Source organism: Leuresthes tenuis, unplaced genomic scaffold, assembly GCF_036924035.1.
Source record: "Leuresthes tenuis unplaced genomic scaffold, fLeuTen1.0.hap1 SCAF_10, whole genome shotgun sequence".
Classification (NCBI taxonomy): Eukaryota; Metazoa; Chordata; class Actinopteri; order Atheriniformes; family Atherinopsidae; genus Leuresthes; species Leuresthes tenuis.
Genome location: NW_027325364.1, coordinates 19,328,486 through 19,354,009, shown reverse-complemented (window position 1 = coordinate 19,354,009; position 25,524 = coordinate 19,328,486). Strand labels below are relative to the sequence as shown.

Below are 25,524 nucleotides of genomic sequence, written 5' to 3'. Positions count from 1 at the left end.
ATAGATAGATAGATAGATAGATAGATAGATAGATAGATAGATAGATAGATAGATAGATAGATAGATAGATAGATAGATAGATAGATAGATAGATTGATACATAAAAAGATAGATAGATGTTAGTTGCTTAAGTTTGTCTATGTCTGCAGCTCGTCTAATAGCAGAAACGTACAGCAAGTTTTGTTAAATTTTCTAAATAACGATAATTTGAAATATGGTGAAGGCAGCATTGCTCGGGACAGTATGAAGAGGGACGATGGTTGTGCGCATGCGTCACGCAGGAGGAGAGGAATCGTGGTTCCGTTAGCATCCAGAGCTAGCGGACTGGTCTGGTTGGGGTGAAGTGTGGAGGAAGGCATCCTGCGCACTACAGGCAGAGAGATATCGGCGATTTCAGATATCCCCAGCTAATCCTTGAGCTAACCATTATCCCCCCATGCTGTCCAAGAAAGGAAGATAACGTTAATAGCCCTGCACTGCCAGCTCAATTAGCCACCGTCCAAGAGTGATAAGGGAGACAGCATTTTGCTCTAAGGGGCTTTATTTTGGGCAGAATCAGTTTTCTTTAAATAATATCTCAAGTATAGCTACAGTCTCGACCAACGGTACTTATAAGAATGAGGTTGCCGAGTAGCAGACATTGTGCGATTGAAGGAGATGGAAAGAAGATGGACCAAGCTCCCCCAGTCAGAAACCCTTTTGTGCACCTCCTGAAATTCACCCCTATGGAAAAGGCAAAGGTATGTTTACGGACAGATGATTCAACGCAGTCCTGCACCTATATGTGAACATTGCGTTCGAGCTGCTTGTAGTACACCAACAGTTAAGTGCGACACAGTGGTTGAGCTGTCACCATGTACACCAGCCAGTTTATGTGACTGCATGTTGTCAGCTGTGCTAGTATTAGCTAGCACAGCTAGCAGAAGCTACATACATGTTGCTTTTTGCCCGACTTCACCCTGCCTTCGCTACAGTCTCGCTCTATTTTTTCATGTAAACGTCTGAGTGTCTTGCGAATAAATTGAGCTGCGGCAACGATGTGAATTGTCCTCACGAGTGTATACCGCAAAATCTGCCGCTCCCACTCATGAACCCTGTAAAATTAAATACAGCTCCAGAAGCATGGCCGCCTGTCCGAGAGGGGCCTAGCTTGTTGCTCTTTAACTGTGTCTTTCCGTGGCTTTTTCTAAGTTTCCACTGCGTGGGGTAACGGTTACACATTTCATTCATTTACGACGCAGTACAGGTTTCCAGCTTGCCTTGCGTGTTTTGTTTTTTTCTCGCAAGGGTTCATGCAGGTCTCTATTAATTGCTTTAATTCTGATATTCTGTCTTCGGTGTTTTGCGCAGACAACACTAATTAAGTGTCGGTGGTTCCATCTTTACATCGCAGGTACCGAGAAAGCTAAATTTGTCTTCAGTCCAAGTCGTGCAGCGTGCTTTATTGAGTGATGGAAATCGAGACTCCTCGAGTAGTTATTTCTGAGATACAAATATAGAGGCACACGTGGGTCTTTTGTAGTTAAACTCATGATCCTTCCAAAATATCTTCAACAGTCAGAGATGTCTGTGCATGTATGGGTGTGAGTCATGAGTTTGCGTGTATGGGTGAAGTGAGTTAATACATCTTCACTGATGTGTGACAGCCATAACAGTGAATCCAGAGTGTGTTCTATAACTGTCTTGACTTGAGTTGTGTTGTTGGGCTCTTGTTGCTTAAAGCTCAAAGATGAACACATAAATAGATCGAGAAAATTTAAAAAATGCCCTTGACATTAACTGCTTAAAAGAAATGGTTCTCATAAAGAACAACATGGGGCGTAGTGTGCGGTCAACAATGTGAAATTGGACACAACTGTGAGAATTCAGCCTAATGGGAATGTTACTGTTTTATGAATAGCACCGCTTTGGTATGAGCAAGGATCTCATTACAGGTACAAATGGTGACCTAGAGAGGTTCACAGGGATCCTTCCTCCTGGCTCTATTCACAGAAACTTAAGTTGAAAGTTAGAATGTCAGGTGGCTCTGGGCCAAGGGTAGTGAGCCGGTCCTCTGGTTTTCACCAGCAAGTTGTGCTTAATTGAGTCGAAGTTATAAACGTCACTGAGATCAAATGGTTTCTGCGCGTCGCTCTAGTCTTACTTTCACACCCAGAGCGACATGAGGAAGACTCAAATCTCGACCCAAACACTGTAGACGGCAGCTAAAATCAACTGCTCCTTCCACCCAGCCGACTTTGTCAAATTGATGAAACCACAGGTTCTGTCAGGAGCTCGGAGAGGAAACTCGTGTGCTCGCAGTGACTGTTGCATGGAAAAAGGTTGTTTGGCCAGCATGTTCACGCTGCCTGTTAAAGGACGGACTGTTGCTTATTTTGGCTGCACTAGTCTGGTGCATGTCGGGTACAGAGGCCTGATACAGGTGGGGGGTAAAGTTGATGCTCCTCTTAGCTGGCAATGCAGGTAATCGCAGAGCTGAATTGATGTGTGTGTAAGTGTGTGTGTGTGTCTAAAGGGAGAGCTGCACAGTGGAACACTCCGCTTTAGACTAAGATGCATGTGATTAATGTATTACCGGCATGCTGTTTAAAAGCACACACTGAGACAGCATTACACTCTCTGTTTGGTCGGTGTCCACTCGCACTGTAGCGCATTGTTTTCGTTTAAAAAGGGCAGCTGTAATAAACTTTAATCAAGCTAGAAATGGAAGTTTTCTTTCCTGTCGCATTGGTTTGCACAAATGGACAAAATGGTATATTAGCAGCTTTGCAGATTGCGTCTATTTGCTGTCTATTGTACTTTTTGAAAGTGGGTAGTCTCCACTCACAGGGGTAGCAGATTATAAGTGCAGATGAGTTTGGTTGGATTAGCCAGGGGGAATGCTTGGTGTTAGAACATAAAGCTATTGCATCCAAGTGCAAGCTAAAGGCCATGGCAGTAATAGGCTGGAGCTGATTTCAAAGCTATCCTTCTTGTGATAAGTTATATCGCTGTAGATAGTTCGGTACAGTCATGAAGGCTATATGATAAAGAATAGCTATGATTTAGTAGTTTGTTTTTGTTGTTTTTTCCAGAATAACTCTTATTCTTTCTTTTTGTCCATGGGGACAGTTGTCCAGAAAGGGGGCAGAAGTATGAACGTGGATATTTGTTTCTGATAGCCGCGTTAGTTAGCGCCCCTAATCTTGGATCAGCTATGGGGGCCTTCATTAGCAGGCTCCTCTGTATGTAACGCAGGGCCCTGACCTTTCGATCCACTTAAAGCTGCTCACGCAGATTTTTACCTTGATCACATAGTTAACTGATCAACAATTGATTGGCAGAACCCTGTGATGGCAGCAGTGGCAGCGTGTTTGTTACATATTTGGGTCTCCTAAGCCAGAATTCCACTTGTATAATAGACTTAAACTCTCAAAGTTTCTTAGATCTTAGAAGGCAAGCTTGTAATGTCACTTAGCTTCTCAGCTCTGAAAAGCCTAATTTACATTTATGTGTGAATTGTCGGATAAATCCAACAAAGAGCTAAATTCTTTGATGTTGGCAAAGCGTCAATTAATCAAAAGCTTATTCTCGCACAGCATAGATCAGCGTCACTGATATTTTCACCGTAAGAGCAGACATTTGTGGCAAAAGAACACCCCGTCGAATGGCCAAACTTGCTGTCAAGAATTTCATCGAGCAGAGAGACGGGTCGATAACGATGCAGAGCAGAGTTATTTCTGATAATGGGAGCAAGGTTCTGATCAGGTTTTACACTACCAGTGGTTATTAACGTTTATTGATCATTTTGTTGAGTAAAGGAGTTGAAAATGCAGATCCTTCTTGTGGTCGTGTCCACAATCTGCGCGGTCGTAGATTCTCTCGTTCAGTGTGGCTAAATTACAATAAGATTGAGTTATTCAGTTCATGTAGACACCTTAATCTGACAATAAAACGGATCGGATCGGGTCACTCGCGATCGAATTAAGACCCCCGGATAACTCGACCCAAATGCCCACTGAACATACATGTAGACGACAGTGGATCGGATCGAAGACATCAACCGGAAGTGGCTCTATTAGCGATAGATGAAATGGGTACAGCCCCATCTATCGTACTGGGGTATGACATACTTTGTGCCAGTGATTCGATTAATTCACCGCCATATAACAAAGGATAATTACCCTCGCTCAGATAAGAAGCATAACCCAACTATAGCTATAATCGAGTTAATCTCGTCGTGTAGACCCACTGATTGAATTATAAGACATCAAAGTTTTCCCACAAGTCATTATTGGCTAGATTAGCTTCTTCCGGTTAGTGTGCTGGTTGGGCATGTCAAGAAAAATGGCAACGGCCAAACGCCTCGTTTTAAAATGGCAGTGAGCAAACTAATGACTGTCCTCACATCGAGCCTTTATTTACAGTCTGTGGCTGATGTTTAAGGAACACCGTTCTCTGTGTCAAAGGGGATCAAGTGTTTTCTCATTCAGCCGTGTTGAACACATCAGTGATTTCAGTCGAGTGTTTACTTTTTCAGATAAACCCACATCAGATGCATCATATTGTTTTGAAGGTGACATTTGAACAAGTTAGACAAGTTTTTTTTTTTTTTGTTTTTTTAACCTTCAAAGCCTGACACTACACATTTGATGATTTATGAGCACACTTAGTATTTTGGTTTAGAAAATAACTGCCTAAGGCGATGTAAGACAGCGAGTGGATGTAGACAATGCTGTAACCAAGCATCACGTATGCAGGTAATACAGGGAAAACGGACGTCATTCAAAGCTCACTAAATAGTTTCTAAAAATGTACTTTGGAGAAAGAACAGAAACGGGGGTGTTGTGCTCGATTGGTGCTCTCCTTTTGTGTTTTTTTTTTTCAAGCACCATGGTATGGCGTCACTTTTTTAGCTTTTGAAATGAGAGATTTAACATTCTGTCCAGCCTGAAGTTAGTTTTAAATTCTATTGGTGAACCTTCATGATGTTGGTGCAAACTAGCAATATGAGTGGGAAGAAATCCTTGGGTTCAGAGGACAGTTCTAATATCCGGCTTAGTTGGCATCTACAATTGGTAGCTATAAATCAAAAATGATGTACCAGACCTCGGTTTAGAACAATTTTGCCCTGAAAATACCTGCATAGTACACATGAAATGAAATGTATTGCGTGCATAGCAGCAAGAAGATATATGTTTAATGATCTTATGCATTGCATAAACAGTAACAGCATTTTTTCAATAGCCACTTCAGGGCGTCCTGATTCTGAACTAAAAGTTGATGCGCTTTATTTATTGACTTGACATGAACTCTGTTTCCTTTTGGTTCTTCTAACTTTTGAGATTGCCTTCAGCCCAGCAGCTTTGGCTTTGTGAGAGAACACAGCTGGAACTGCAGAAACAGTCTGCTGTGATTCTACAGCTGTGTTAGAGCGTGTGCTCTTTATACCATAATCGATCTTCGACTGAGAACGGACAGCAGCGGTAGAACGTTTAATTTTACACTGTTATCAGTTTAAGGGATGGAATTAATGCTTTTTAGTAGCATCTGACCCAAACTCTTGTGTGAATCATTTGGCACAGACGTCATATTTCATTGGCTTACGTGAGCAAAATGCTTGCTTTGTAAAGCAACAATGCGCATTTTGAACTCCTTTTATTTTTAACCACTCACTGGTGTCTCGAGACACATCTTACAACACACTCTTACTTTCCCTTTTTTACTTTCTCTTTCTCAGTGGAGGGACTTGCATTGATCTGTACAACAGTCGTTTAAATATCACTCATTACCCCTTTAGCATGGATGGCTGAACATTGATCACTCATGCCCCTGTGATTAGGATTTAATGCTGTCCATATGTCACTCGGAGTGCCTGCATCAATGCGTGGGCAGCTCTAAACTATCAGCTCACTGTCTTTGAATACAGGCCAACGGGGACATTTTTGAGATGCGAAACATCGGCTTCCTTCACAAAGCAGGAAGATCCTTTACATTTGTCTCTTACAGGTCAAACCTTTTTTTTTTTTTTTTTGGAAACACTGCTTCCTTTTTTAGTGTTCGCCATAAGGAAATAGCAGCTGAAAGAAGGCTTTATTTGGGATGTTTCAGTTTTTGTCTTGCAGACTGTATGCACTGACAGATCCGGTGACACAGCTGAATACGACTCATATCAGCAACATAAGCAACTGTGTCTGGAGTCTTAAAAATCTACCCCCGTAGAAGTATTAAAATCCTTGTGTGTCAGGGTTTTTACCCGGTCTGGTCCACAAACGACTGCAGTTGTAGATTTTTGTCAACAGTATCTACATCCTCTCACTCTGACAAAACTCCAAAATCTCCTTTGGTAGACCTGCCTGTGCTTTTGATACCAAGAGAGCGAGTTTACTTTTACATTATGTACAGCATTGTTACAGTGACGGCTTTGAGCTGACATTTATATTGAAAATGACCACTTGCATCAGTGCCATGCACTGTATAAATGATGGACGAGGTCATTTAAAGTCATTCTGCTGATGCTAAAGTGCATTTGAGTGCCATGTCATTACTGGCCTGAAGATACTAGCTTGAACACCTCTCTGGCTCTAATGTACTCTCGTTAATCAAGAAGACGTCTTTACAGCTAGATTTCCACCCTGCGATTAATGTGCTGGTTGTCTTTCTGAAAATAATTTTAGAATTCAATACATATAGGCCCTCAATGAAGCACACTTCTGTTTGCTTCAGCCTTTTGTTTAAATACGGTCACTTTTGGCCTCAGAAAAGACCAAGATGTCAAACTCAAGGCAACAAAATTGCAATCCAACTTTAAAGACTGAGACAAGTGTTTTTGTATGAATTTTTATGTGTTCATGTATGTGTTTTACATGATTCACGACTTTAGTGAGATTCTTAATGACATTCTCATGCTTTAGATGCAGATTAGGGCCGGACAGTGTGTAGACCTTTCAGTTATTGTTTAATATATCAATATTCACAAAATGTTTGTCGATATTGTCTGACACTGCTTGAAAGAACCTGTTTTAAAGTCATGCCCGCATGTGTATTTGTTCTCAGCCACAGCGCCAGCATTAAATGTAGTGATGTGTTGGACAAACTGTGGCCGCTTTCCATCTCAGAGGGTCATTAAACTTGGAAAGAGCGTTCTTTTCTTTTCTTTTTTTTCTTTTTTTCCTCTCACGCTGCAGAACAGCAGCAGCCCAATTGTGACCTTCACATGTGAACTTTCTCATTCTACATGTCAAAGCAAAAGTCATTTAAGCAGTTGACCTGGAAAAAAACCCAACTACTTATTTCATATTTATATCGCTTTGAAAACCGCCAACTTTAAGGTTGATTAAACAGCGCTCAAGGAACTTCATGGTGTTTAAGGTACATCTTACTTTGGGTGTCAAATGGGGAATACTCCTAATAAACTTCACTTCTTTTTTTTCCTGTTGAAATGGTGTCCGTCATTTAGTTTTTGTTCCTTCACTCTCACTTCACTTAACTTTTCATTCATCTATCTGCGCATCTTAGTACAGTCTTGGGTGAAATATAGACATCTTGATTGGCTATCCCAAAGAGAAATCACTGGGCCGTGGTGTGTCCCGTCCTCTCGACCCCCAGCTGGTCGAGGCGGATGGCCACCCTCCCCTGGTCTGCTTCTGCCAGAGGTTTCTTCTTGTTAAAAGGGAGTTGTTTCTTTCCACAGTCACCTCGTGCACGCTCAGGATGGGAGATTGGATCGAGGAGAAGTTTGGGTGCAATCTTTTGGTTTCCTTAGCTAGGCTACTTTTTTTTAGAAATTGTCTCTGTTTTTATGACTTGAACTAATAGGGAATTCAATGGGTTGGATTGTGTTACAATGAATGGGATTCTAATTGGCTTGAATTGGACTGTATCTTTGAAGTGCCTTGAGATGATATTTGTTATAACTTGGCACTGTATAAATAAAATGCAATAATTGAAGTGAATAACTGTGTGTAATGTCATTTTATTGAGCTTTACCTGAATGATATTTATCTGTTTTTTAAGATAACACTTTTTTTCTCCAATTAATTCCAATTAATTAAATACAATTAATTAATTTTTTTAAAGATATGTTTTGAAATTGGTTGTTTGTGCGTTAGAATATGTGAAGATGCTCCGTTTCTGCTTGTGTGCCTTAAATTTCTGCCTCTCAGAGCATCACGTATCATTTCACCTCAACTAGCAACTCTCGATTTGGGGACTTTTCAAACGCCTTTGCTGGGGGAAGCACCCTTCTTTTCTTTTTCTTTGTTTTTTTTTCATTTGTATGCAGAGACAAATGTAGCAGCATTGTGTTCTGTCTTCAGGTGACAGGCAGCAACGAGCTGCGGCAGCCATTTGCACATGTATATTGTCCTTGTTCCTAATCAAGAGGCTTTCTGTTTGCTGGAAATTGGTAGTTTGGGCTCCTGAAGTCATTTTGCAACTTCAACACATGACAATTAAAACATGTTTGGAATATAAACGATGACGTCATCAGACCAGGGATGTTTTGGAAACTTTACGAGAAAAAGGAGGAAGAAAAAGAAAAAAAAGGCCTTGTTTAAACTTAATACTTTTGAGTAGTAGCTGCTATCAAGATAAAAGATACCCGAGGAAAGATAGGGGCTGTTATCAGGAGGTTATAAAAGTTGTAAACGGTAAACGTAGCACTCAAACGAGGAAGTGCAAGGTTAACTTTTGCATGATTCGATAACTTTGAGGCCACAGGACACGAGGGACGGTGTGCCTTCCTTGTCATTTAGATAAGGCTGATCTACAGACCTGCTGCCCTTTGTTGTAAATGTCAAGTACAATAAAAAAAAAAAAGTCCACCTCAGCTTCACTGCACACTGAAAGTTTCACTGCATGTACCCGTCTTATTTACAGTAGTTGCTAATCGTTTGTTTTTCTCTCGTGAAATTGAGTTTTTGCTATGTTTTCTCCTTTTTCTGCTTAGTAAAGTCTTCATTTTTTTCCACCCCTGATTCTGAACAGTTCCAACCTCTCTGTTCATGTGTCGAGTAGATGGGATTTCTTTTTTTTTTTTTTTTTCTTGAACCGAGCATTTAATTTAAGACGATGATGCACATCAGTTACTGCAAATCAAGCTGAGGATATTTCAGGGGTAGCTTTCACGCATCACTCATCCAGTGCTGGACCTTTTGTGTATAAATCAACAGCCTTACCGTTCACGCAGTGCTGTTTAGGTTTACCCGGCGCTGCGTTCCGGCAGTGTCCTGGATTTTTGAACACGAAGTTTGTGGTTGCGTTCAGGGACAATCTCCATGCTTGCCTGAGCAACGTAGCAGAACGTATTACAGAAAAGTTTTGGATGAAAACAGAAACTCTGTGTTGAAAGGAAATAAACGGGAAGGTTGTTAATAGGCGCTTCAGGTTTAGTGGACCTGATAAAGGGAAACAGAACAGAAAATAGCTCGTCTCCCTCAGTGGCAGTGAGATAAATGGTGCTTGGTCTGTTGTAAACAGGGAAATGTTGTGGCCCTGTGAACATTGGGGGTGACCATGGGGGCTTCCTACAAGTCCTGGAGCTGCACCAAGATAACGCTCTTTAGTTGGATTTGTCTCTTTAACCCTGTTCCTTTTCTCTCCCTCTCAATGTCCCACAGATTGCATTGATGACAGTCACACTGTTCCCCATCCGTCTCCTCATCGCTGCATTCATGATGCTGCTGGCTTGGCCTTTTGCCTTCATTGCCTCAGTGGGGCGCTCCGAGACCACCGTCGAACCCCAGTGCCTCTGGAGAAGGTGGGTGCTTCGTCACACATATGCGTGTCGGAAGGTTTTTTTGTGCTTAGAAAGCCTCGTGACTCTTAAAACAAGTGAGTAAGGCTCTTTTCTGGGAGAGATTCTGTCGGCACTGGTGGCAGATTTGTGTTATTTCAGAGTATTACGTTGTTTATCTGCTCTCTTGCCACCACTCACTGACCCAACATATTTTCCACAGCAGCGCATTGCATTAACCCTACACAGGCATCATCTTCTAATGTCCAATAATGTAAATGTAAGTGGATGCGTGCTGTTTATCCTGTATTGTGGATGTGGGGGAGTACTGATGATGCTGTTTTTAGGGCACTATACCATGCACAGCGTTTCCAGCAATATGACTTTTAAATAAAAGAAAAAAGGCCCTCAGTCATGTTAAATGTTGTTTACAGACTGGTGGACGTCATTCTGAAGCTCATCATGCGGGCCATGTGGTTTGCGGGAGGGTTCCATTGGATGACTGTGAAAGGGCAAAGGGCATTGCCTGCAGAAGCACCCATCCTCACCCTGGCACCCCACTCCTCTTACTTTGATGCCATCCCAGTGACAATGACAATGTCATCGATTGTTATGAAGGCTGAGAGCAAGGATATACCTCTCTGGGGCAGTAAGTACAAAGCATGAAGTTTGTTTGTCTACTCGAGCTGGGCGGTAGGTTAACTTTTAAACAGAAACCAGCTATGAAATGGGACAGTGTGGTTTGTACAGCTACAGTGTTTGACCACCTGTTTGCACACATCTGTGTGTATTTCTCCTGCTGAGCCCCGCCCACCGCCTTCTCTCTGTGTCTGTGAGCGGTCGGCTGAGCTGCACTCGTCTACAACTTTACCTCATCGTTGCTTGCTTAATTACGTCATTTTTCTTCTTAAAAAAAGCAGTCGGCTTTACACACGGCACCGCTGGACAAATGGTGGCAAAGTTCCACGGGAGACAGACGACAAGTGCGTGCGTGTTTTCTGATCTCTTGAATCATTTCACATGGAAGTACCGCCGACCTCAGTGTCGTTCACATTTGGAAAATCTGTGATTTAACGAGGGTTATTTCATTATGCAGCTTTGAAATCTTGTTGTTTTTGCATATGTGTTATTTCCACGGATGTGTTGAGGAGAGGAAAACCTGTGAGGGTTCTAATTTGATCAGTCTTTGAATCATACGCGTGGCATTGAGTTTCAACTTTAATTTGCGTAAGATATTAGCGTGTATCGTCATTCAGTTTAGGAATGCCAGCATGTGAATTTTGGCCTCTGTCACCCAGCTCTATTATTTCCAAACTAAATCTCCATGCAGAGGTCAGGTAGGCCTTGCTCAGCTGCAGACACTGCACACACTACCCTGACAGCATATCCTATTAACCAGCCTACACGTGCGGTTGACTTTCTTACTGCCAGTGAAGGCATTTGCTCATATGTTCCTGCCGGCAGGGCAAAGGTCTACGAGTGTTATTTTGGTCTTCCTTTCTCCTCCTCCTGTCCTGGCTACTAAGTCAGCAATTTGCCACATTGTTACCCCCAGACTAAGTAAAGCTCAGCCAAGTTAAAACAGCAGTACTTTCAGCACTTGCCTGCATTGCAAGATCGAAACCACCTAATGTCTGAGCATATTTTCTCGCTGGCTAATTGCCAGGGACAGCAGCATGTGGTCTGCTAAAATTATGCTTCGTAGTATCGTCTAACCTTAAGAACGCATTCTGCAGTTTTAACACCGTCGTATAGCATCATTCTGACATGCGTGCTACCTCTGTAGCATGTCCTTAAAAGCGTTTAACTAATAAATAAACTAATAAAGCTTGTCAAAGCTGAATTTGACAGGTCCTACTGGCGCACAGGGAACCCAGCACCAATGCATGCATAGCCTGCGGAGTCCGGAATAAGCAATAAGACATGATCCTCTACAGTCACGTGTGCTTTGTCTCTTGCTAGAGCCCTAATCCCTTCCTGTTAGCAGACAGCTCACAGTTGGAACCCGTCTCTCCTTCTCATGGCATCACTCTCTTCTTTCTTAAAATTACAATACCCTCTCTCTCTCTTAAAGTTGTTCTTCTTGACTCAGGCCTACCAGAAACATTTCTGTGCATTAGTAACGAAAAGAAAAAATCTTCTTGCATCTCCAAACCCCGGCAAGTCTTTAGCCCACTGTTTCCTCTTCTGACTTTTAAGATGTTTCCTTAAACCTACGTTTAAGTAAGTTCAGCCCATCATGTGCACCTGCCCTCACACGTGATGCTGCGCATAGATCAAATGTGGATCTACTAGAAGATGAAAGGAGCAGACCAAATCACATTTGATCCGAAATCTGAGCCCAAAAATCAATGAAGAACAGCCATGTGTGAAAAGAAAACCACCACATGGGAGTCTTGCATCACATTTAGTCTTGCATCAAAAAGTAATAGTAGTCGGTGCTTGAGAGAGTGAGAAATGAGAAAGAACAAACCTAGATAGAAGGTTAAATTTAGGTGAGGGCCGCTTTTCTAGTCGCTGCAGCTACTTTCTTCTCACTCCACAGTTAGAGAAGGAAACCCGTGAGTCTCGCTTCACTCGTGTAGCCTCCTGTACCACAGCACAGCTGCGTGTTCGTGTAGATGACACAGTTGTGATGGCTTTGTTCCGTGCACCGTGAGTTTTGGTTGGCTGCTGACCACGGCTGATTAGCATGACCACAGCAGTTCAGTTAGCTGTTTGTGCATCGCATACAGTTTCGTCTTTTCTGGAGTGATTTGGCGTTAAGTGATTTGTTTAAGGACACCACTGGAGAAGATGCTGATGTAAAGATGTGCTTTCATCTGGTCTTGTCCTTTTTGGCCTGTTTGTGCTTCTGAATGAGTGATTTGCATACTTTTATGACCGTTTTTAAAGCAGTAACATTTTCTTTTTTTTTTTCGTTCGAGGCAATGGTTTCTGTGTTATATTTATTTCATTAATTCACCCACTCCTTCCGTGTGTTTTATTTATTTATTTTTTTTTTTTTTGCATTATAGCTTTGATTAAGTACATCAGGCCAGTGTTCGTATCGAGATCGGACCAGAACTCCAGAAAGAAGACCGTGGAGGAGATCAAACGCAGAGCCCACTCTGGAGGAGAATGGCCTCAGGTAAGTGGGTATTTCAAAAGAGGAAAGTCGTGTTGCTGCAGCCTGATGCTTGTAAAAATGTACCCGATTTTCTATATGAAGAGATTGCTGTCAACATATTTTCACATTGGTTGTAAAAGACCACATTTTTCCCCCACTTTGTATGTATTTGACCTGTTTCCGATCTGTTGTGAATGAAACGAAGCACAGCAGAAAGCGCCGATAAACTGTTGTCATTCCTCATTTCCTCCTCCTGCCTGCAGATAATGATTTTTCCAGAGGGAACATGCACCAACAGATCCTGCCTCATCACCTTTAAGCCAGGTAGCTTAATTTCTGTCCTCTTTCTTCCATCACTTGTATTTTTTTTAATGCGATCGTTACTATCTGTTGTTTCGTAGATTTGTGATGTATGAACAGAACAGAAGTGTGAAACACGGTTGAGAATTTGGACACAGCATCACGAAGTGCAACTTTTTGCTCGTTTTCAGCCACATTGAATTGAAAGTTTCTCCCTTTCCCTTTTTTTTTTTTTTTCTCTTGTAGGGGCCTTCATCCCAGCCGTCCCAGTGCAGCCTGTAGTGATTCGCTACCCTAACAAATTGGTAAGATAAAGAATGTTAACAACACAAAATGCCGGTACGTTTATTTCTAGCAAAGGGTTTGCAGAGTGCCTCAGCATAAAACTGAATTTACATTCGGGTTGGATGCATCTTGCATAATGTGAGTTGATCAGCGTTTTAGGGCCTGTGGAGCTGTCACGAGAGATTTCCGTTGTGTGCGAAATGGTATTTTCAAAGGGGTCGTCTTTGGATGACTGGAAATGAGAAGTAAAGGCTATCTGCAACTCAAACGGTGCCCAATTAGTTCTTTCAGCAGAGAATTCTGGCTTAAAAAGTATTCAGCTGTTCATTTATTTACAGCCTGTCACTGCTCGTGTGCGGCATTCTCTTAGAGGAATTCCTCCTTACAGTGTAAGGGCCTGAGTCTGCGATGTCTAAGATTGGAGAGAGAGTTGAAAGCCTTGTGTGGTTAAAATCCATGTCACTGAAGGAGGGGGAAAAAAAGAATGTGCTGACTGCATCACTGCCATAAATGCCAGCTGCTAATTTGTTAAATGTGATTCCGATTTTCTCCGCATGTCATTATGCTTTGATAATTATGGAAAGCTTTTATTGACCATTAGGTCTATTTGATTGCAGCATTTTGCAGCCAAACTCTAATTGATAATAATAATTGAATAACTACTAATCTAATAATTGAAGAATTGAACTCCTGTTCGCCCAAACCTCATACCAGCTGTGTGGATACAAAAAGAAAACGCAACTATTTACACTTCCGACCTCTCTGTTGTGGCTACAAGCTGAACTCTGTCTCTTTTTTGCTTAGCATTGCCTTTGGTCGTGGCTATATGGTGGAGTTTTGCGAAATCTGAGGGTGATAAGATTCTGCAAATAAAGACCCGACAGCTGACCAGTTCTAAAACAGTAGCAGTCACATTAATTCTTAACCCTGATTGAAGGAGCGAGAGATGCACTGAGACGCTGGCATTCAACTCTGACAGCGTGCTGACATAATTAGATCCCATATTGGATGTAACGAGAACATATGATTTATGAGCTGCGACATGTGAGGACACGGAATTTACAAGAAATTTGCCATCATGATAGAAACTTTCTGAGACATTTTGCAACCACTCTAACACTGTGATGAAAGGTATGTTGTTGCATGCTTGAGGTCAATAGCACGACGGGAAAATATTTGATCTGGGTTTTTTTTTTTCTGTAAGAACCACTTCCCCTGCGCTTGCATCATGCACGAAACCAGACAGTATGTCAAAACTCCTCTTCATGCTGGGTCTTACATGTGTTTACCGCAAAGCTTGTGTATGGGAACCAAAAGAAAGTCCTGATCTTATTAGTGGGGGTATAGAAAAGCCACTATAGAGGCCACCGTCAGAAAGGATCTCTCATGTGTGGTGCCAGTTCTCGTAGTATTCTTCAGTCAACCTGTGTACATGCAGGTTATATTGGTCTTTTGTTGTGATAGTCTATGCTAGTGACCCAGAAACATGTCAAATCCTGTCTTCAATCATGTCGAAAAGTAAGATATTTAACTCCCTTTTGTTTCTCAAACTCCTTTTCTTTGAACAATTATCTTATGTCAAAATGCCAAATATTTTCTAAAAAGTGGACACGCATTTATCATCCCTGTTTAAAGAAGATGCGTCCACATTTACTGTACGAGACGAGGACATGGATGTGTTTTTTTGGGGGGTTTGAAGGTTCTGACGGCAGGTTCTACAGAATAAGCTGTACCTGCAGCGACTGGTGGTGATACGTTTTTATTTCGTTCATTAGTCTTATTGCTGGAGCCTTGGATTAGATGAATTGTGTCTGAAATTCTAGCTTCAGGGGAAATGACATCAGCATTGATACTTCTTGGATAACCGATGCCTTCATTAGCTGTGGACATGGCTGGAGAAAAGGAAATTCCTCTCAATCAGCAGGCTTGGAGTAAAAACAGCTGCTATTGAAAGTGGATGGATGGACAAGGACTGAGCTAGCTTTTTATGTCTTTTTGCAGGACACAATTACATGGACGTGGCAAGGCCCAGGAGCGTGAGTGCATCGTTTTATACAATCACTTTGTGTTATTGTGTAATGTGTGTAATGATATTCAATTGGAAGTCAAACATTGAATAAATAACTAAGCTCAATACATGTATGCATATTTTCAAAATGCTCTTGCGTTTATGTAGGTAAACTTTAAAAGACATTATTTTCTGTATTATTATGCACGACTGTTGCATCGCTTATGTGAAAAAAAATCTTCCTTTTAAGTGATGATGAAGTAAATATTTGCTGAACCCACACAGTTGGTTCCCACTTGACAGCATCTTGGCCCGTTTATTTGAACCTTCTTTGTGCCTGTTTGTTTATGGTGCATTTTGTCTTTCTGTTACCCAGATTTGAAATCTTGTGGCTGACACTCTGCCAGTTACATAATGAATTTGTAGTAGAGGTAAGTTTGACAGCACTTCCATATTTCTCACATTAATGTGACTGCAGATAATGGGTTAACCTCACCTCATGTAACCAGATAAGTTCGACACTTTTTTTTTTAAGCAATCGAATGTGAACCGTGTAAAAAAAAAAAACTCCTCGTCATCATCTTTTGTTTCTCATTTATCGAGAATGTAAGTTTCATTTCGACTAAAAAAAAGTTTGACGTCCAAGATTTGGCTAACAGTTAATGTTTGTTCTGTCCACAGTTCCTTCCCATTTACACTCCCTCTGAGGAGGAGAAAAAAAACCCTGCCCTCTTTGCCATCAATGTGAGACGAATCATGGCGAAGTAAGTTAAATGTATCGATGTATTGAAAAAGAATTTGATCTTTATTGTCATTGTACAACTAAACTGAAATGCATAGTCCATGAAGAACGGATAGAAAAGTAGTCGTATGGTACATATACTAAAAGGAAAAGTAATGTACTTTATACACTTTTGTTTCATGACTCCCAGCATGTAATAGAGGAGGATCATGTTGATAATTTCAGATGAATTTGATTGTAGCTCTCAAAGACTTCAGTTCTGCATTTACAAAAACCGTTTGTATTGATTTGCACTTGCTGACATCCCGTTATTGTCCCCTTCGGTGTTGCGCTCAGAGCCCTGGGGGTACCCATCACAGACTATTCATTTGAAGACTGCCAGCTGGCCATGGCGGACGGCCAGCTGAGACTGCCAGTCGACACCTGTCTGCTGGAGTTTGCCAAGCTCGTTAGGAGACTGGGGTGAGTCCCTTAAACTTTCCAATGCACTGCACCCATACAATGAAGTAAGTAAGGAGCAGAAGAGGGAGACCCTGCAAAATACCAGCACTCACCTTGGTTCTGGCTTCTGGCGGCAGTATTGCGAGGCATGGTTGTGCATTCCAGGAAGTGTAATTAGTTGCGCGCACCTATCAGAAGGCAGGCGTGTGCTTAGGGTGGGTTCTTGCGACACAGGGTCCATCCTTCCAGTGGATCTCCTTTCCGACATATGAGAAGAAGCAAATAACAGGAAGGAGTTTATCATCCTTCCTCACTCTCCATTGGGTTAGGCACGGCTTCTGTTTGGTAGACAGAAAATGGGAAAATCCTGGTGGGAAATGCATGAATTGGTTAAACAGTATGACAAAAATGGAAAAAAAACTGAAAATGTACTAAACAGTCTTAGCAATTGAGTCAATAACCTTGGAGTTTCCCAATTAAGAATGAAGCACTTCTAGCTTTTTCTTTAACGTCATGAGATCCTTTTCTTTCTTTTTTTTTTTTTTGTTGACTTTATTTGTAGCACGTTATAAATCACATTAAAGTGTCCTCCCTTTCCTGTGGCAGGCTGAAACCCCGGAACACTGAGAAGGTTTTACAAGACTATGGGAACAGAGCCAGGAAGCTGGAGGGACAGAAGCTAAGCTTGGAGGGCTTTGCTCACTTCCTTGATGTGCCGGTTTCAGACATGCTGCGAGACATGTTTGCTCTTTTTGACGAGGTAAAAAGCGCACGGGATACTTTTCAACTCGCAACCGCTGCAGCTCAACAGTCTGGCAGCAAATCAAGAATTGCTTTCTTAGACTGTCATACTGCAATATATGAATAGGGACGGGATGCAGGAAGCCTTTTCCTGGGGTTCTTTGTTATCAGCAGTTACTTTTTAGTGTGGGATATATTTACAGTGTAGTACTACAACTAGCAAATAAGAATTGTATTGCAGCAATCTGATTTTTGACCTTAACAGTCAACATTAGGGTGCTTCTGTGAAATGTATTTGTCTTGCTCATGAGCTCCATCCTTCATCTTTTTTTTTTCTTTTTTCTTCCAGCATGAAGATAACAGCATGGATATTAGAGAATATGTGATAGCCTTATCTGTGGTATGCAGACCTGCCAAAACTCTGGAAACGATGAAATTGGCCTTCAAGGTACGTTTTTGTTTCAAGCCTTGCACTTATCTAACCACCAGGCAAGAGTTGCCGTGTTGGATCGCCGTAATATTCGTTGTATTTAAATGCCACACGGTCGTTATGGTTCCTGTAATAGTAGTGATACTTTCCATCAGTGCAGCGCATCTTAGTTTATTCACATTGTTCCATTTAATTTCAAACCTTAATTTAAGCCTCGAACATCATTGAGGTTTCCCTCATTTACAATGATGTTGAGGTACAAAAACAGAAAAATAAAATACAGACAAAACAAAGATGAAAGCAAAATTAAAACATTAGCAGACAATGCTCAGTATTTATTAAAAACAGGTGCACACTGAAGTAAGGTGGCTTGAGAGCAAATTCTTAAAATGTCCAGGAGTAGAGAGAGTGTCAATCATGAGAATGTTTTGAAGATGGTTCCATGCGATTGGTTCACAAAAACTAAAAGCAGATTTTTCCCAGTTCAGAGCGGACCCGTGGGACTTTAAGTGTAGGATAGTCAGCTGAGCGGGTTTGGTAAGTTCCTGTGGTCCAGTCCAGCATGGATGACATATATGCTGGTAAGTGTCCAGTGAGAGCTTTGTGAATAAAAAGCTGAGTGTTTATCTGTGTGAGAGAGGTCCAGCCAACTGTGTTGTACAGGGAGCAGTCGTGACTATTATGAGAATCTCCAGTAATAAACCTGATGGTGGAGTGATAAACTGAGTCGAGGGATTTGAGAGTTGTAGCAGCAGCATGCCTGTAGATTATGCCACCATAATCAAGGACTGATAAAAAGATTGCCTTGACTATGCTTTTCCTACAGTCCAATGGGAAACTGGACCTGTTTCTGCATAAGAATCCACAAAGCATTTTGAAGAGCAGTAAAAGATAGCTGCAGGTTCTCAACTGTCAGTTGTACAGTATCAACAGAGCAATACAAAACAGTGTCATCTGCATAAAGATGAGCATTACAAATTTCTATCGTAGAGGCAATATCATTTGCAGGTCCCAGAACTGATCCTTGTGGAACACCTTTTTTTACTGATAAAAAGTTCTTTCCCAAAGGTAATTTTGAACCCATCTACAGGCAAATTAATCGAACCCAATATTAAATAATTTCTGAATAAGCAGAGAACCCTATCGAAAGCTTTTGATAAATCAATTAAAAACAGCAGCACAGTGTTTCCTTTTGTCCAGAGAGGTAACAGTATAATTTACAACCAGTGTCACCAATGTGCAGATATTGTACTGTGCATAGGTCTGAAGCCAGATTGGTAAGGGCTCAGAACAGAATGTCTTAAGAGAAATTAGTTGAGTTGGTTATTCACTAGTGATTCCAGGATTTTTCCCAAACAAGAAAGTTTAGATATTGGTCGGTAATTATTGATATCACTGTTTTATCCTCCCTTGTACAGAGGAATTACATGAGACGACTTCCAGATACTAGGAATTACACCAGTTGATAAAGAAAGGTTGAATATGTATGTGACTTACTCAGTGATAAGAGGTGCTTAGAGTTTTAAAAAGAATGGATCAAGATTATCTGCGCCGGTTGATTTCCTGGGATTAATTGTTTGTAAGGCATTGGCTGCATCACTGGAGGAGATGTGTTGTGATGTGAACTGAGAGACATGGTTTGGAGTGTAAGAAAAAATGTGGATCTTGTATGTTCATCTTCAAATAAATGACCAGAGGCAGCAAAATGGCTGATAAATGCTTCGCAAATTTCTTTTTGGGTTGTTAGCCCGATTCTTTCATTGGAAGCCCAAGAACAAGCTGGAGAAATCGTTTATTAAATAAAGCATTTATTAGTGGTCACAAGTAAAGTATATTGCTGCGCAGGACTCGGAGTGCCAGAGCTCCCGCAGGAAATGCGTCAGGCCGAGCCCTGATATCCGGAAACATTTCATATTTATATTCAGCTTTATCTCACAGAGGTTGTACTCACACTTGTCAGAGTATAATTGGCCAGTTTTTAGTGGCATGATCAGGCCAGCCGCTGTCCTTGTTATGTTCTTTGGATATGATAAACAATGTGTGTGTGAGAGTGCTGTTTTAGGCGTGGATCTAATGTACCAGAACTATCTACTCCTATAGAGATGTTTTGTCTGACCCAGTTGTTTATGTCATTCTAAGGTCTTGGACCATTTTAAGGTCATCGATTCACAGTATGAGCAGAGTGGAAAAGTACCAGCTAGGAACATAGGTTATTTAGTAAAATACAGAATATGAATACATAATGTCTAAGAACAAAGCCAATTATAACAGGGTGGATAGCACAGGGTTATTATATTGTACATGTGTGGGTAAAGAATTATCAGTTTACGGCCGTCCAGAATTTTGCAGGATTCGAATGAGAGTGGTAAATTAATTCTAAATAATAATTTGATTTGGTTTTCCTGACGGAGGCCATTCATTTATTTCTCAGTTGCCTAAATGCAGACCAATGGGATGGTTCCACTGAGTGCCTAGCAAGAGACCAGGCTAAGTTTCTAGTTTTAAACAGAGAAAAACCAACGATTCGAGCTGTCTTTTATTCTAAGCTTTTTGAAAGGTGCATGTTTACCCACAATTGCAAGGAAGCTTTTTGAAAAATAGTCTAATGCCATTTCAGCATCTGGGATTTCAGAGGTTAAATGAAAATCACTATGGTAAAGATCAAATGTATATGTTTGCTCATTAAAGTTTTTTTTTCTCCTTCAAATGTATGTCTCTGATGCAAGCGACCGGGCAGTAATCGCTTATACCAAGGGCAAAAACACCACTGACGATAATTTATTACTTCTATTGGTTAGAATAATGTGGACCTGTTATTGTTTGGATTGGGCCTGGTAGGATCAGTAATCAGTTGCAAGATATTTAAATTGCTGCATAATTCCTTCAGGTGTTCAGAAGCATTTGTTAACCAGTCAATATTAAAATCACCTAGAATAATCATTTCTGAGTGAGCATATTGAGAGAGTAGATCCTCCAGTTTAGTTAATTCACAAGAATCAGCTGATGGAGGCCTACAGACCCCCACCACCACAATCGAAGTTTTAGATCTGTATTCAATTTTTAGGGAAATAGTTTAAAAGGTACAGTAAATGAAAACAGTACAGACAGATTAAACGGTCTTTGACATAAATAGTGACACCCCCACCTCTACTATTCTGTCTATTTTAACTGTTTCTAGACACATCAGAATCAGCAATACTTTTTGTAAGCCAGATTTCAACTAAAATATCAGGATCTGCCTGTGAGACCAAAAATTTTAAATGGTCTCATTTTTCTTGCTGACACAAACTTCTTATGTTCAGATGTATGAATCCCAAACCTTTTCTGGATTTAAAGGTGAGAGGATTATCAAGGCAGAGGCAGGTGGATTCAGCCTTTCCTTGCGTTTTCTGTTCTCCAGATGTTTGAGGCAGAGGAGGATGGCGCCATCACAGAGAGGGAGTTGGCAGTTATACTGAAGACAGCTTTAGGAGTGACTCACCTCAACGTGTCACGTCTGTTTACCGCCATTGACGCTGATGACACAGGGAAGATTACATTTGGTAAGACTCAGTGAAACCGCAGTTTGAAGTATTTCTCTTTTAGGAGACCTTTGCAGGGTTATCTAAGTGAAAGTGGTCTTGTTCCTGCCTCTCAACAGCCAAGCCTTCTTTATTCTACCGCTCAAAGTGTAATCTGCATCTCAGCATCTTGCATTTCATGTTACCTTTGTCTCTGGCACCCCCCTGTGGTCGTTTCAGACAAGTTCAGAGGCTTAGTGGAGGAGAACCCAGACTTTGCAGAGGACTATCTACACACGGAAAACACAGGCCTTCAGAGTGGACCCTGCCATGGTCACCAAACACAGCCCAGCCTGTCCACCCTGAACCTGCGAGGCACTGCCACCAGCAAAGCAGCCAACGGCATCTGTCCTGACTTCAGCCCCAGAGACCACGACGGCACAATAGACGCACGCCTCAAGAAACACAATTAAAAGAGGTTGAAAAGTGTAGAGGGAGCAAACACACGCCTCTCCTGGTGAGAGGGGGTTGTGTGAGGTTGGTTACCTGTTAGTGACTTGTTTGAAGACTTGTTTGACTACATTTCATTAATGACAACTACAAAAATGAAAAAGTTTACCCTTTTTATTAGTGTTGTCCATTAAATCTCTGAGATTACGTTTAGCCTGTAACAGCTCATTTTATTACGAAGTCTCTTTTTTTTTTTTTTTTTTTCATAAGAAGAATTGTCAAAATGCCAAACGGCTTTTTTTTCTTTCTTTTTTTTTGTCTTTGGATACAATGCTTGAATACTTGAAGGGCAAGCACTTATTAGGATTACTGGGGCAAATGTCTTTTTTTTTTCTCTCTCTCTTTCCCTACAGCATAGTACTGAATGTGCATGGTTTTTTTCACAAGGGAAAACAGAAAACTCGGACGAGCCCCGTATAGCAAAGTGAACAAAATTTTCATGAATTCAGTGTTTGATTCTCATTTATTTGTATCTTTTATCCATTTCTTCTCTTTAATGGTAGCTGCCTTTTAAAAAAAGAAGAAAAAAAAGACTGGAAGTGTGGAGTGACTGTGGGCTCGTGCTACTTTGAGCAGTGCGTTGGATTAATTATGTCATGAAGGAAGGCCTGAGGGGACCAGTGACGATTGTTTGACCACTTGAAGTGTGTAGCTTCAGTTGCCACGTTTGAGGTGAACTCAGGTCTCTGCACGTCGATGGTCATAACTGCAATGAGTTGTGTGTGTGTGTGTGTGTATGTGTGTGTGTGTGTGTGTACAGTGACATTTAATTTAGCTCAGGGTTCAGTGACAAAAATGAAAGAATTAACTCCTATGATGTCATCATTTTTGACACTCAAGGTTCTGTGCATTTGAACTCTTTTTCCTTCCTGTCTGGTCATTCTCCTCCAGTTTTCAGTTGACATTCTTTTACTCTTTGGATTATCAAAATTCACGCAACGTGGACCAAAAATGCATTGGGTGACTTTGTCACCTGTTCCGTTTCTACTGTCCTTTGGAGTCAGTGGTGTAATGGCTTAAAGGGAACGCACCGCACCATGTGACCACTGAAAGCACATTCAGTTAGGTGGCTTTGTTGGTGGCTTTGTTGGCTCGTGTAAAGGCAAGGTCTCCGACTTCCCTTCCAGCATCACACTGTTACAAACTTTTGCATCACTCCTGCCGTGTTCGTGTTCAACTCATTTGCACATTTGCGTTTGATTGCAAGTGAGAAATATCCCCCTCTGGTAGTATTTATACCTCATTTCTTTAAGTTGGTCACCCGGCGCGGTTTTTCTTTAGCTTCTCGGTACGCACAGATGCAGCCTGTTGCCATGGAATGTATTTATAAGCAGAGGTGGGATGGGCCCGTGCTTTCAGTTTGAATTAAAGTGAGATGGAGGTGATTATTAGTCTTTGGTGGATTTTAAATCGCTCCTTTTGTGGATACAATTCTATTATATAGAATGTTTATTAAGTCTCTGTAACATTCTGTCTTTTTTTTTTTTAAATAGAGAAAACATCAGACAATGCAATCAGCTGACACTATTTGACGTGTTGACAACCTTTTCTCTTTCCTTCCATCTTCAGATTAACATAGCTGCGCATTTTTCAAATGTTTGTGGACATTTGATTGCCCCCCCCCCCTTCACTCCAGAAACACAAAGACTGAGTTGCTGCCTCTCGGAAACTTTACAGTGCTTTACATTGTAATTTTTTAAAAAAACTAAATGATTATGATTATTAAAGGGAATACCTCTCCTGAGCAGATGAAGTGATGCACGTTTGAATCTGATTCTCTACCCTTTGGGTTCTCTGTACATTCATCCATCTCATTCGTGGACCATGCATTCCGTGTGTGTTCCCTCACTTCGGCTTTTAGTGAAGCAATATTCCCCATCCTTTAAGCCTTCTCAAGACGAATGCTTTGAAGAGTTCCAATATGTATTTTGAATATTCCAAATGCAGGACATTTTGTGAATTTTTGATATACGTATATGAATGATTTTTATTTTCACTGCCATGACAAAGATCTGTGATCTTCTCTGCTCCGCAGATTGTATCGTTGGTGACAAATGAGCCACATTTTTCTTCCCTTTTGTATAACCCCGCAGTTGTTTTTGTGCTGTATTCCTCCTACACAGTGTAAAGTTTTCTTGTTATATTATTACTATTATCGCTGAGTTGACTGCTTCGAAAACAAAATGCAGATTTCATATGAAAACCAATAGCCTTGATAGCCTCTATAGAGTTTTTATGCTTCAAAAAGAGAATGTACAGACAATCTTGTCGCTATCAGAAGCTCCTGACGGCTCTGATCTCCGGTGGACATTTTCCTAAGAAATCATTGTTTTCAAATGTTTGCTTTCTTATCTCTTTCAATCTCCTTTTTTTTTTTTTTTTTTTTTTTTTAAGTTTGATGCGTGCAGGTTGAACTAAGTGAAGTGTGTGCGTTGGTGAGTCAGGCCCTGAGGTGAGATGCCACCACATGACGGGCGGAATCACACAAACGCTCCAGACTGCACGCCCGTATAGATTAACATTTTATATGTTATATGACAATCTTTTAGCATTGTCCTCTTACTACTTTTTCCTTCACAACTATGTATGTATGTATGTATTTGTGCTTGCACTTTAGATTCTTCTTCTTTTTTTTTTTTTTTTTTTTTAAATCTTTTGAATAAATGTCACATTGCTGTGAAGCGTGTTAAGTTTGTAGGTTACAGTATTGTAACGGTCACTTTTGTCACTATGAGTAGGTTTTTGCATCCGTATATTTTTCAACAATAATGGGAGCACAGAGGAAACTGGGAATCAGAAAAGTAATCTGTCCCTTTCCCCACCTTGTCCTGTGGTTAGATGAACCTCTGCCTTGTCTCAGGATCGTGGAAAGTTCGTAGCTTGAACATGAATTTGTGAACTCGTAAGACTTGGCATCATCGATGTAAAAGATTTGAATGACTTGAACATGTTTGCACCGTGAAATAGATAAGTATTAAATGTACTCCTTATTGATGTGATTTTTACACCACATGGGTGATAACACAGCTCACTGCATCTATGAGGGAAAGCCGACTGTTCTTTTGTACTTGGAAGGGAAATCCGATAACGAATTGCAATGAAAATGGAATCAATTCTATGAGAGCTGACCCAAAAATGTAACTTATTTTGCTACAGTACCCCGCCTACGTGCATTTTTTTTTTCTTTTTTGTAATAGAATGTTTCCTTACACTTGTATCAGCAAGTAAAAAATATACTTTCATGCATTTTCAGTATTTACATTTCAAAGCGTTTAGATTGGATGATTATACTGTTCATTTCAATTTTGTTTCACTCACCTTTATTTCAAATACCTCCATAGGGTTTTTTTGTTTTGTTTTTTTGTTTTCTAAACTTGATATCCATCTGAGAAGATATAAACCTGTATTTATGCTATTGCTGCCTGCCTGTTACCATTTGTACAGCAGTGAGCCTAAGACGAAAGACTTGTGTACTCTGACAGGGCGATATTGTCTTTCTGATGGCTCGCTGTGTGTGTGAACCCAGAAACAGAACTGTATTTTTTCTGTAGCTTTACTTCCTGTCTTTTTCTATATCGAACAGGTTTTATTTTATTAATGCATTTTGATGATGAAGAGTCATTGCTGCAAGCTACTTGGAATTTTGTTCAGGACTGCTATGATGTAACTTGTTAATGTGACTCTTGGATGGAATTAAAGAAGAAATGTTACCACGCTGCTGCGTTGGTGTCACAATTGGGAAA

The 25,524-nt window shown here is 40.9% G+C and overlaps 1 protein-coding gene across 1 annotated transcript; it reads left to right on the top strand.

The window, feature by feature from the left end:
* The first annotated feature begins 284 nt into the window (after window positions 1-284).
* On the top strand, window positions 285-25,524 carry LOC140316704 (lysophosphatidylcholine acyltransferase 1). Its single transcript, XM_072394636.1, has 14 exons — window positions 285-740; window positions 9,600-9,739; window positions 10,150-10,364; window positions 12,733-12,845; window positions 13,088-13,148; window positions 13,371-13,429; window positions 15,411-15,445; window positions 15,794-15,848; window positions 16,099-16,181; window positions 16,496-16,621; window positions 17,207-17,360; window positions 17,691-17,789; window positions 21,172-21,313; window positions 21,512-25,524. Exons 1-14 carry the CDS (start codon window positions 618-620, stop codon window positions 21,742-21,744), a joined length of 1,638 nt encoding a protein of 545 aa, XP_072250737.1. The 5' UTR covers window positions 285-617; the 3' UTR covers window positions 21,745-25,524.

Excerpts from the sequence above, each read along its gene's own strand:
- LOC140316704 (XM_072394636.1), top strand. The coding sequence starts at position 618 with ATGAGGTTGCCGAGTAGCAGACATTGTGCGATTGAAGGAGATGGAAAG. Across the intron at positions 17,361-17,690 it reads TGTTTGCTCTTTTTGACGAG|CATGAAGATAACAGCATGGA; the intron begins GTAAAAAGCGCA and ends TTTTTCTTCCAG. Across the intron at positions 21,314-21,511 it reads CACAGGGAAGATTACATTTG|ACAAGTTCAGAGGCTTAGTG; the intron begins GTAAGACTCAGT and ends TGGTCGTTTCAG.